General features: G+C 33.1%; 1 protein-coding gene across 1 annotated transcript; it reads left to right on the top strand.

Annotated features, from left to right (window-relative positions):
• The first annotated feature begins 5,866 nt into the window (after positions 1-5,866).
• On the top strand, positions 5,867-13,676 carry LOC137626125 (probable serine/threonine-protein kinase nek3). Its single transcript, XM_068357202.1, has 3 exons — positions 5,867-7,549; positions 7,886-9,007; positions 13,623-13,676. Exons 1-3 carry the CDS (start codon positions 6,635-6,637, stop codon positions 13,674-13,676), a joined length of 2,091 nt encoding a protein of 696 aa, XP_068213303.1. The 5' UTR covers positions 5,867-6,634.
• The last annotated feature ends 61 nt before the right edge of the window (positions 13,677-13,737 follow it).

Consider the following 13,737-nt stretch of genomic DNA (forward strand, 5'->3'; position numbering starts at 1 on the left):
ATATATATATATATATATATATATATATATATATATATATATATATATATATATATATATATACATATATATGTGTGTGTGTGTGTATAATTTTACCACTAACACTCATAATTTTCACTTTTTTCAAATAAGCCACAAATAGTTTTTAATATCTAATCCTCTCTGCCACGAGATCTCAGTCCAATAGGGCAATTCCTTTAATGACAAATATATCTGTCCAGTTAAATATTCGAACACATGAACGACAGAAATAATAGTAAACATTAGACTTTAGTCCACTCGGCTGTAACGATATATATATATATATATATATATATATATATATATATATATATATATATATATATATATATATATATATATATATATATATCTATATATATATTTACACACATATATATACATATATATATCTATAATATATATATATATATATATATATATATATATATATATATATATATATATATATATATATATATATATATATATATATATATATAGATCAAAATATTAGGAGAAACAACTGGCTGAGAAGAAACAAAAACATATGAATCAAACGCAAGTTTGAAGAAATATTTCTAAAGAATTTCTTGGGTCAAGAGAGAAAAAAAAAAGAAAACAAAATCTCGCCACCACGCGCGGAAGATGAATGACAAGCTGTCTAATAAACAAGAGAAGAAGTGTAGTATGACAAGGAGCTGTGCGAGAACATCCAAGTTCATTATTATCTTGAATGTAGACTGGTTGGATATGACTGAATCAGAAATTATCTTTTATTATTATTATTATTATTATTATTATTATTATTATTATTATTATTATTATTATTATTAGCTAATCTACAACCCTAGTTGGAAAAGCAGGATGCTATTATCCGAAGGGTTTCAACAGGTAAAATAGCCTAGTGAGGAAAGGAAATAAGGAGATAAATAAACTATATGAGAGGTGATGAAGTTGAAATAAAATATTTTAAGAACAAAAACAATATTTAAAGAGATCTTTCCTATATAAACTATAAAAGGAGACTTATGGCAGCCTGTTCAACATAAAAACATTTGTTGCAAGTTTTAACTTTTGAAGTTCCACTGATTCAACTACCCGATTTGGAAGATCATTCCATAACTTGGTCGCTGCTGGAATAAAGCCTCTAGAGTACTGTGTAGTATTGAGCTTAATGGTGGAGAAGGCCTGACTATTAGAATAATAATGAATGAATTAGTTGTATGGCAAGATTCACCTGGAGAATGCTCTGTGGCAGGTTCGTATCAATGGGTGTTTTCTGACAAGTTCAGATTATTATTATTATTATTATTAAATGCTAAGCTACAACCCTAGTTGGAAAAGCAGGATGCTATAAGCCCAGGGGCCCCAACAGGGAAAATAGCTCAGTGAGGAAAGGAAACAAGGAAAAATAAAATATTTTAAGAACAGTAACAACATTAAAATAAATATTTCCTATATAAACAATAAAAAATTCAACAAAACAAGAGAAAGAGAAACTAGATAACATAGTGTGCCTGAGTGTACCCTCAAGCAAGAGAACTAACCCAAGACAGTGGAAGGCCATGGTACAGAGGCTATAGCACTACCCAAGACTAGAGAACAATGGTTTGATTTTGGAGTGTCCTTCTCCTAGAAGAGCTGCTTACCATAGCTAAAGAGTCTCTTCTACCCTTACCAAGAGGAAAGTAGGCACTGAACAATTACATTGCCGTAGTTAACCCCTTGGGTGAAGAAGAATTGTTTGGTAATCTCAAGTGTTGTCAGGTGTATGAGGACAGAGGAGAATCTGTAAAGAATAGGCCAGACTATTCGGTGTCTGTGTAGGCAAAGGGAAAGAACCGTAACCAGAGAGAAGGATCCAATATGGTACTGTCTTGCCAGTCAAAGGACCCCCTAACTCTCTAGTGGTAGTATCTCAACGGACGGCTGGTTCTTTGTGGTAGTTTTCATCCACTACCTTTTATAAAACAAATTAACGGCAATCTTATGCTCTGATAAGATCCAACCATCGGAAGCTATGATGAAACCTTGCTAAACAAGGCTATTTGCCATAATCCTACTAACGGAAGCTTCATCTCACGGATAAACCAACAGATGTCCTCTGTCTAGCCTCAGAATTCTTTATTAGGTGCCTCCTAACACGTCAACTAAGGGACGTTCTATGGTTAATAAACCAATCGATATTCCAAAGTCAGTTAGCCATTGCATATTAGCTAACAAACTAACCTACTGATATTCACGGATAAATCAGCCAATGGATGTTCTTTAGTTAGCAAATCCACCAATAGAATTCCCTCACAGGATAACAAATGAATATTCCCTGAGAAGTAAACCAATGGATGTTCCCTGGTAAGTCAAACAATGGATATTCTCTAACACGTCGAACAATAAACATTCTATAATAAGTCAACCAATGGATATCCCCTAAAAAGGTAACGAATGCATATTCCCTAATAAGTCAACCAATAAATATATTGTTAACAAGTCGAACAATGGATATTCCCAGATAGGTCAAGCAAGTCAACCAATAGATATCCCTTAGTAAGTCAGGCAAAGAATTCTCCCTCAAGTTCACTAACAGAAATGCCGAGTCAACCAATGATATTCCCTGATAAGTCAACAATAGATGTTCCCAAATAAGGCAACCATTGAATATTCTCTACCAAGTCAACCAATAGATGTCCCATGACAAGTCGATCTACGGATATTCCCTGAAAAGTCACCCAAATAGATTTCCTCTGACAAGTCAAGCAATAGAAATCCTCTTACAAGTCAATCTACGGACATTCCCTGATAAGTCAACCAAATGGATGGTCTCTGACAATTCAACCAAATGGATGGTCTCTGACAAGTCAACCAATAGATATTCCCAACCTCCAAATGATAACGGCTCTCTGACCTCTGCTAACCATTAGATATTCTCGAAGAAGTTTTAGCTGATGTATGTTATCTAAGAAAGGGCAGCGCATGTGTTTCTTAGCGAGTGATTGAATGATTGGCCATATAGCCAGGTACTGATATCTTAGAGCAGTTATCCACAAAAAAGATCCATGCCATATAAATCGAAACAGTAACTCCTCTCTCACAAGATGATCTAAAGATATGAGAAATCCAGCAAAGGGATATCTGACATTGATCATCTATAGCAGAAGCTTCCAGGGAACTTGATAGTATTGGAAATAATGAATACTACACGAATTCGATAAGGGAAGGATGCTTTACCTTTGTCTTTGTCTTTTTTATGGAAGCTATGTTATCCGATCCGTTACCTTGAATGGTATTAAATTTACGTTTTTAACATATAACAACAAAAAACAAATGCGGCTGTTTCTTTCCAGCTGCTGGACAATGACCTCAGACATGTCTATTCATGTCTGGGGTTTTGTCAGTTTTCATCACCACACTGGACAGTACGGATTGGTGAAGATGGGAGACTTTAAGCTGATCGGTCACAGCAAACCAACTTAGTATGGTTGGCCCTGACTGATATACAAACCCTTCCACCACGTTAAGGTATCCTCACTCGGAAAGGATTAAAAGAAGCATAATTATCATCCACTTGTTGAAATATCAATTAAATAGTACTAGAATTTATTTCTCTACGAATCGTATGATGTTAAATAACTCCTAAATGAATTTTCCCCTTTAATGCAGAAACTGTGTATTTTTTTGTGATGAAATAACAATTGAACTTTATTTGATTAGTGAAATGAACAGCAAATATTGTTCCAATCGATGAAACGTACTGAGTGTTGTTTTATGGGATTATACAGCAATTGGATATCGCTGTATTGGATTAAACAGGTACAAGTATTGTACCTTGTCTTCCATGGATATGAATAACCTAGATATGGTTTCATTCTAAAGTATACCCATTTCATTGCATATAGAGTTTGTCCAACTAGTGATGATGATACTAAAAATGCCCCGTTTCGTAAAACTTATAAATGAAATAAACATATAACACAATTTTTTTGTAATGCAAAACGTGTGTTAATAAGAAGGAACAAATCCCCTTTTATGTCTTCAATAAGAGAATAATAGTTCTTCTTCATCTTCTTCTTCTTTTTCTTCTTCTTCTTCTTCTTCTTCTTCTTCTTCTTCTTCTTATTATTATTAATATTGTTGTTGTTGTTGTTACTTGCTAAGCTACTACCCTAGTTGGAAAAGCAAGAGACTATAAGCACGAGGGTTCCAACAGAGAAAATAGTCCAGTGAGGAAAGGAAATAATGAAACATATAGAATAGTGTCCCCGAGTGTACCCTCAAGCAAGAGAACGCTAACTCAAAATAGTGGAAGAGGCTATGGCACTACCCAAGACTAGAGAACAATGGTTTGATTTTGGAGTGTCCTTCTCCTAGAAGAGCTGCTTACCATAGCTAAAGAGTCTCCTCTACCCTGACCAAGAGGAAAAGTAGCCACTGAACAATTACAGTGCAGTGGTTAATCCATTGAGTGATTATAAGATGGGATAACCACTACTAGCAGAGAACATACATCAACCATATGGTCGTTTTTAACAGTATTAAAGGGGATCAGGAGAAGGGAGGGTGGTGCTAGATTGAATGTCAAGTTGAATGGAGAGTTACTTGAGGAAGTAGAAAGCAGCAATGTGAACTATAAAGGTTTAGCATCAAATTATGTATAGAATATTTGAAAATTCAGTATATCAAATAATAAAAGACAACTAAAAATGAAACGCAGTGATGATTACCAATCATATTTTTTTAACGAAAACCTAAAATATTCATTTTCACATCCGTAACTGAAGTATTACTCGGCTTTATTGGTTAGAATTACTAATTGTAAGTTGCAGATACTTTGCATTTTGATTTTTATCATTAATATAAATGTGGTCATTTAAAAAATGTGTTAACTAATTTCCCTGATCCTTATTAAAGAAATGTGTCAATATATTGTTAATTCTGTGATCCCCACCCATTTCAAATAATTAGATTTTGGCCCATTTGGTTTTTCACCTGTTTCAGAAATTGCAATCATTTTCTGATTGATTTCAGAAATTTCAGCAGATATTGCCATTTTCAAATATTACAAAATTTCGAATATTTTCCCTATGAATTTCAGAAGTTTAAATCATTATGAATTTTACCCGTTAAAATTTCCTAACAACTTCGAGAAATCTTAGGCCTTTTAATATCCACTTATTATAGAAATTCCGAACATGTATCTAGGAATTTCAACAGTTTTGATTCTCCCGTATAGAAATTTCAATAACTTATAGATTTAGGGACATTCAACAATTAGTATTACAATAATATGAATTTCAGAAATCTGAAGAACTTTGATTTTCCCATATATATATATATATATATATATATATATATATATATATATATATATATATATATATATATATATATATATATAAATATATATATATATATATATATATATATATATATATATATATATATATATATATATATATATATATTAATAACTGACAGATTCAGTGATATTCATCCTTAAATTTCCCTAATCTTTAGGCCCAAACCTTCAACCATTACTATTCTAATCCTCTTTTTTTAAGTTCCATTAACATAATACTAATAATCTTTTCAAGTTCTATTGATCTTTAGCTATTAGCTCAATTCCAGTAATCTCCAAGTGTTATTGATTCTCAATAATAAACACAATTCTAGTAATCTTACAACACTAATGATCTACAAACACTTAAACACAAAGTAAACTCAGGATTTCGTGACAACCCACTACCGAAATGTCAGTTCTTTTTAGCTTTGTGACCTCAGACTAGTAATTTCAATAACTCCTTGTGTACTGTATCGCTTATTTTCCTAAAAGAATCACCTAACATTCTCATTTCTCTTTTACAGATACCGGCTGCTGAGACTCAAAGCTTTTTAGTACCACGCGAACAACGATAGACAAGAGCTCCTTTGCTGCAACTCACTGGTAGAGATTTAGCTTATGTTCTTGTATCTTTATCCCAGCAAAGGGAAATTCCAGCTGAACTCACAACAAAATGTTCTTCCAGCCAGTGAAATATCCTACTTAACTCGCTACTCAACTGCATCTCACGATGAACATATATGTTATGAAAGAACGGCTGTAGCCTTCTGTTGCAAGATTATGATGCCGCTGACAACCAATTCTTTCATGAAAATACAAACACCAATTTTGCCACACTATAAGGCGGCAAGCATTTGCATATAAATCTCCACACATTATTAAAGATATGCAGTATATGACTGGGCGTAACAAAGAAAGAATCACAGCAGGTGCACAAATCTTGCCTGGAAGATAGCAGGTGCACTGCAGAAAGTTATTCACTTGCTCCCACAAGTTTGCTAAAGACCTTCTGCTCATTGATGGATCTTGCACAACGATGGTGTACACAGAACCAAAAGCTGAGTAGTATTGGCTCAGAAAGTCTGGTTTTACCTGTAATGGCTCATGAAAAAACATTGGTTCGTTGCAGCTGCGGCAATTATTACCTTCACTCAAAAAGGTTCTGCGCTCATTTGATCAAAGGTAATAATGCTTCTCGACATCTGGAGAAGATACCAGCAAATTCTTTAGGGTCTAAGGTCTTGCCAGCAAAGTGGTAGGATTTCGTTATTCTTTCTCTTTAATATCTGGTGAATTATGAAGGTTGCAATTCCAGGGAGAGCAATGAAAATGCAAGAACACTTTGGATCTGGAACAGCACATCTAACTCCTTTGTTGAAACATGGTAAGATTCCATTCAACAACATTCAAATAAAGCCTCATATTGACTACATAAACATAAACAATGCAACACAAGGTTCACACAACAAGGAGGAACAATCTACACTCAGTAATAAAGAATGGAAGAAAACAGCCAAACTGTACAAGAAAGAACTCAAATCGAAAGGAAACATTAGACCATCCACTGCTGTGCGTCAGCACGTCAAGAAGATTTCTGAAGATTTCACAATGACTAAGACAAAATATGAAAATTCTGTTAACACCACCAGCACGATCAAGACACCCGAGAAAAAAGAGAAATCTCCTATAAAATCAGCATCTTCAAATTCCTCAGTTTCATCTGTGAACCCAAAAATTCCACAGTCAAAGTTCCCCAAAAATGTCTTATCAAAAATCACTTGCTCAAAATGTGAAACTATATCAAAAGCATCACGCAAAAATGTTATGAGTCCTATCAACCTTCCTTCAGGTACTGGTGTCAATAAAAATGGGGTGCCAAAAAATCTAAACACAAAATGTACAAATATGAAGAATAAAAATTCAATTAATTCTCATAATAGCAATTCCAGAAGTCTGCAGGAACTCTCTCCCCAGAAGAAATTAGTGGGTCCAACGGATATTTCTCCTCGTCCTCGACTACGGCATTCAAGCGGTCGTTGTGGAGGAGGAACTGGTGCTTTTGATTTTTGCTTAGCTCCTACAAGCCCTGGTCCTCCAAGATCCCCTGGGAGAAAACTTAGCTCCTCCTTAGCTGGTATTTCTCCACGGTCTCAGCAGGTCTGCTCTGAGCAAATCAGACGTGTAAAACTCTTCACTGAAAGAGCCATTTTGGTAAGTATTTCTCTGTTACTTCTTAAAAGAATATACCTTAAGGAAATTACTGTATTATGTTTCACAGATATAGTTATACGATGAAAAATACCAAATCAAATGTTACCCTTAATATGTAAAAGATTTATTTACTTCTATAAACATGAATCTCCAAATCCTGACACACTAATGCAAATTAATCAACTGAAAATTGGTATAAGTTTATATATTTCTTTTGTATATTATCAATTAGACAATCGTATGTTAAAATCTTCAGTACTTACTGTACTGTGGATAGTCAGTAATTTTAGGCAAGTTTTAACAATTGTTAACTTTATTTCTATTTCATCTCCACAGGAAGGACGAGTCTTCTCCATATTTGGATACTTCCCTGCTGTTAAAGATGCCTTACGAAGGAGAGGGTGGGTGGAAAAAGTTCAGCATACTGTTCCTTACATCAATCCTCACCCAAATAACTGTGTTTGTCCACACGTTGGGTACCAGCTTTCATTCATGTCCCCATTAAGTGCACCTTCAACAAATCTCCCATTGAGCCATTTGCACCCACATCATAAAACATCAGGATCAATGTCGAAAGGAAATGGAGAAGAAATCAAGGATGAACAAAACCAAGAAGAGGAGGAGGATACTGAAGTTCATCCTGCTACAGCCGACGATGATGACTCTCCATCATCTGCACAAACAACAACTGTCGAATCTTCTCCTTCTGATTCTGTGAACATCGACATCTCTCACTCATCTGCATCACTGTCAGTACCCTCGTCGCACTCTTCATCCCCATTAGAATCCGATAAAGAACAAAGAATCACTGCCAATTTAGGTTCTTCCACTGTAGAAACTCTAGTGCCACCTTTAAATCGTGTGAATGAAAACAAGAATCCAACTGTTTCAGACAACCAGTCCGATAATCAGTCATCTCCAGATGATACCAAATTGCAAGAATCTGAAAAGTCTTCCAGCAATGCAGAAGAACCAAGTGATAGTAGTCCAGATGCTGCAAAGAATAGTGATCATTTCAACACTGCCATTTTGGGTCCATCTGAAATTAGGAAAGGAATAGCCGAGTCGATAACGGAAAGGAACGCTCCCATATTTAAATACAGTACTGCCAACATTGCCACGAAAAAGTCTCTAGACAACAGTAAGGATGATGACGATAAGGACTGCTCTCCAGGGGAGGCAAACAACGAAGAGGATGGATCTCAAGGGGAAAATGCCAATGATTGTCTAGAGGGGGAAAAGAAAGGCTCAGAAGAAACAGAAGAGGAGAAACCAGAGCCCTACAACCCTTACGTAGAGTATGAACTGACTGACAGCGACCTTCCACTTGTTGCTAGGCTTTTGCGGAACGTCGAGCCGAACTTCTTGTGGACCTGGACGAGGGATTCCATTTCCTTCAAACATCTCAGTCGTGAACAGCTGGTCAATCGATTTCCCAACACACCCTTCACCACCAAGGTAAGGAAGATTAAAATACTTTCTTTTACTCTTGCTTATTTGAGCGCCTCCACTCCAGCGAGAGTACTACTATTTTAACAGGACAAGACTTAGATGAGAAATTTCAATACTGTACATAATTAAGATATCATTGACAGTTGGTTCTTAAATACACACATTACTATCACATAAACATGGATGTAAAATTATAAAGATACTCATAGCTAAAACCAAGACGGACAAAAAAGTAAGTACCAAAATTGTTTAGGTTTAAAACATTGTCTGTTATGTTAGATTCGCGTAATGAACGTTCTTAAGAAATAGGACCATCATACTGCTGAATGAAGAATTTCCAAGGATACCCTATAACATTTCCGTCTTACAACTCTGACAAATGACTATTTTCTAACGATTTTAAAGGCATGATAGTGTCAATATCTTTACTACGATTTTAGATATACACATTATGTAAACACTGTCTTAAAGCTCGAATGTCCTCTTTTCGTTACTATCTCAAACAAAAACCTGGAAACCAATGATAAACCTACTGTAGAATATTAACAATTTTCTTTACCTATCAGACGATTTCTTAATTTTTTTCGCTAAACAAAGGATTTCTTCATTTTCTTTGCCTAACAGACGATTCTTTATTTTCTTCTCCTTACATACGATTTCTTTATTTTCTTTGCCAAACTGAGGATTCCTTTATTTTCTTCGCCTAACAGGCGATTTCTTTTATTTTTTTTTGACAAACAGGATTTATTTTATTTTCTTTGACAAACAGGATTTCTTTTATTCTCTTTGACAAACAGAGGATTTCTTCATTTTCTTTGCCAAACAGAGGATTTCTTTATTTTCTTTGACAAAAACAATTTATTTTATCTTCTTTGACAAACAGGATTTCTTTTATTTTCTTTGACAAACAGGATTTCTTTTATTTTCTTTGACAATCAGAATTTCTTTTTTCTTCTTTGACAAACAGGATTTCTTTTATTTTCTTTGACAAACAGGATTTCTTTTATTTTCTTTGACAAACAGACTATTTCTTCATTTCCCTCGCCTAACAGACGATTTCTTTATTTTCTTCGCCTTAAAAACAATTTTTTTTATTTTCTTTGCCAAGCAGAGAATTTCTTTATTTTCTTCGCCTGACAGACGATATCTCTTTTCTTCGCTGAACTGACGATTTCCTCCAATAAAAGTTCATCTCCAAAAAGCTATTTCAATTCAGTTTCAGCGGATAACTTCGTTTTCTGTCGACGTTTGAGCCGATCGATCGTTACATCTCCCATCCATTTTCATGCAGCTTGTCGTTGACCTAGTTCTGCACAAGGTTCATTTACGACAGGGGGTACAAAAATCCTTTCTCTCTCTCTCTCTCTCTCTCTCTCTCTCTCTCTCTCTCTCCTCTCTCTCTCTCTCTCTCTCTCTCTCTCTCTCTATATATATATATATATATATATACATATATATATATGTATACACACACACACACACACACACACATATATATATATATATATATATATATATATATATATATATATATATATATATACACATATAGATATATATACACACATTATATATATATATATATACACACACACATATATATATATGTATATATATATATATATATATATATATATATATATATATATATATATATATACACATACACACATATAAATATATATATATATATATATACATATATATATATATATATATACATATATACAGTATGTATATATACACATAATATATATATATATATATATATATATATATATATATATATATATATATGTGTGTGTGTGTGTGTGTATAAAACTCACTGTCTCTGAAAACTCCTGAAACTTCCAATATACATATACATATATATTTATATATATATATATATACATATATATATATATATATATATATATATATATATATATATATGTATATATACACATATAATATATATATATATGTATATATACACATATAATATATATATAGATAGATATATATATGTATATATATATATATATATATATATATATATATATATATATATATGTGTGTGTGTGTGTGTGTGTGTGTGTGTGTGTGTGTGTGTGTATATATATAACTCACTGTTTCTGAAAACCCCTGAACCTTCCTATTTTCGAAATATTCTGAAGCTTTCTATTTAAGAAATAATCTAAACATTACTAAATGTCCTTAACCTTTTTAAGAAATACCCTTAACTTTTATATTTCATAAATACCATTAATCCTTCTATTTCCTAAATATCGTGAACGTTTCTGTTTCCAAAATACCCTTAACCTTTCTATTTCCAAAGTACTTTTAAACCTTCTATTTAAGAATTATCCTTAACCTTTCTATTTCCAAAATGCCCAGAATCTTTTTATTCAAGAAATTTCCTTAACTTTTCTATTAACGAAATAACCTTAACCTTTCTATTTCTGAAATACCCTTAACCTTTCTTTTTCGATAATAACCGGAATGTTTCATTTCATAAATATCTTCAACTTTTCTATTATTATTATTATTATTATTATTATTATTATTATTATTATTATCACTAGCCAAGCCACAACCCTAGTTGGAAAAGCAAGATGCTATAAGCCACAGCAGGGAAAAACAGCCCAGTGCGGAAAGGAAATAAGGAAATAAATAAATGATGAGAACAAATTAACAAAAAATCATTCTTAAAAACAGTAACAACGATGATCTCCGAAATACCTTTGACCTATTATTATGTTTATCATTATTATTATCATTACTAGCCAAGCCACAACCCTAGTTGGAAAAGCAAGATGCTATAAGCCCAGGGACTCCAACAGGGAAAAATAGCCCAGTGAGGAAAGGAAATAAGAAAATAAATAAATGATGAGAACAAATTAACAAAAAATCATTCTTAAAAACAGTAACAACGATGATCTCCGAAATACCTTTGACCTATTTCAGAAATACCAAGATACCTTTTATTTCAGGAATACCCTGGACTTTTCTAATTCTAAATATATCAAGAACATTTCTCTTCAGGAAACATTCTGAATCTTTCTATTTTACAAATACCTCGAATCAATCTATTTAAAAAATGTCGTAAACATTTTCTTTAAAAAAAAAAATACCCTAAACACTTTATACACTGAATAAAATGAGATCCCTGTCACAGTTAACATCTAATACAATAACATTAATTATATACCTGACTAAAAAAATATTTCTATGGCGATATATCTTTTAGCAGCCACCATAAAGGCACTGACACTCCATTGTTTGAATAACAATAAAGAATATCCACTAAATAGATGCAAAAGGAATGTTGGAAACTGTATCCTCCCACTTAATTATAGATTTTCATTGTAGGAAGTCTTAGTCTGACTGGGGACTGAAAGATGCATAAGCTCATTAGGAGTATAGGATGCCTTTAAGCACAAGACTCTCCACTTTTTCTTTGGGTCTGATTAAGGCTCATTGCAGCATCCGTTAGACCACTGGCGTTTGAGGCAAGCCTCAATGACGCTTGGTATTGATACAAGCAGCAGCGGTAAACAGACTTCCCTCTACTATCCGGGTTATTTTCCCTGTTGGAGCCCCTGGGCTTATAGCATCCTGCTTTTCCAACTATAGTCAATTTTTTTTTTTTAATGAGGCGCATTTGTACCGACTTGCAATGGTGCCTTTTAGTTCGGAAAAGTTTCCTAACCGCTGATTTGTTAATAAAATTTTTTTCCAACCAATCAGATTAGGAAACTTTTCCGAGCTAAAAAGGCACTCATGCGAGTCAGTGCAAATGCGCCTAATTAAAAAGAATTGACTATAGGTTACTAGCTTAGCAAGTAATAATAATAATAATAATAACAACAACAACAACAACAACAACAACAACAACAACAACAACAACAACAACAACAATAATAATAATAATAATAATAATAATAATAGTAATTAAGGGCTGCATGACCGATTACAGACAGAGGACACAAAATTCAAGACAATTCTTAAATTCATTCTAAGACAGGAAACCATCACGGGGATACTTTTCCTTAATTTTGACCATCCTTTGAATTCAGACCAACCCAGACTGTACCATCATACAGTATGCGAAGTACTAGGAATGCAATTCAATCTAACAGTCATGCCTTGTTCCATCATAAGGCAAAAAAATACATTGTAAAGAAGTTTCATTCCAGTCGTCATAAGCGGAACTTCAGAAATTCAAACTTGCAGAAAATGTTTTATGTTGAACAGGCTGACATAAGTCTTTTTTCATAGTTTATATATGAGATCTATTTCAATGTTCTTCCTGATCTTAAAATAGTTTATATCAATAACTCATTACTTCTCATGCATTTTATTTACTTCCTTTCCTCAATGGGTTAATTTTCCCTGTTGGAACCCTTGGGCTTATAGAATTTTCCATCTAAGGTTATACCTTGGCTAATAATAATAATAATAATAATAATAATAATAATAATAATAATAATAATAATAATAATAATAACAATAATTGTAACAATAATAATAATAACAATAACAATAATAATAATAATAATAATAATAATAATAATAATAATAATAATAAGCAGCATTCCATACACGTAATTGATGACGTTATAAGATCGTAATTCAGGTAAATGAACTGATGGATAAACAGTTCTGCAGGCGACTCGAGTTACCTGGTTAAATTAATTTTATTTTTTATTGCTCCAACGAGTTTCCCGTTCTCCCCTTTCCCCCGCCAAAGG

Source organism: Palaemon carinicauda, chromosome 33 (genome assembly GCF_036898095.1).
Source record: "Palaemon carinicauda isolate YSFRI2023 chromosome 33, ASM3689809v2, whole genome shotgun sequence".
Classification (NCBI taxonomy): domain Eukaryota; kingdom Metazoa; phylum Arthropoda; class Malacostraca; order Decapoda; family Palaemonidae; genus Palaemon; species Palaemon carinicauda.

Excerpts from the sequence above, each read along its gene's own strand:
- LOC137626125 (XM_068357202.1), top strand. The coding sequence starts at position 6,635 with ATGAAGGTTGCAATTCCAGGGAGAGCAATGAAAATGCAAGAACACTTT. Across the intron at positions 7,550-7,885 it reads TCACTGAAAGAGCCATTTTG|GAAGGACGAGTCTTCTCCAT; the intron begins GTAAGTATTTCT and ends TCATCTCCACAG. Across the intron at positions 9,008-13,622 it reads ACACACCCTTCACCACCAAG|GTAAATGAACTGATGGATAA; the intron begins GTAAGGAAGATT and ends ATCGTAATTCAG.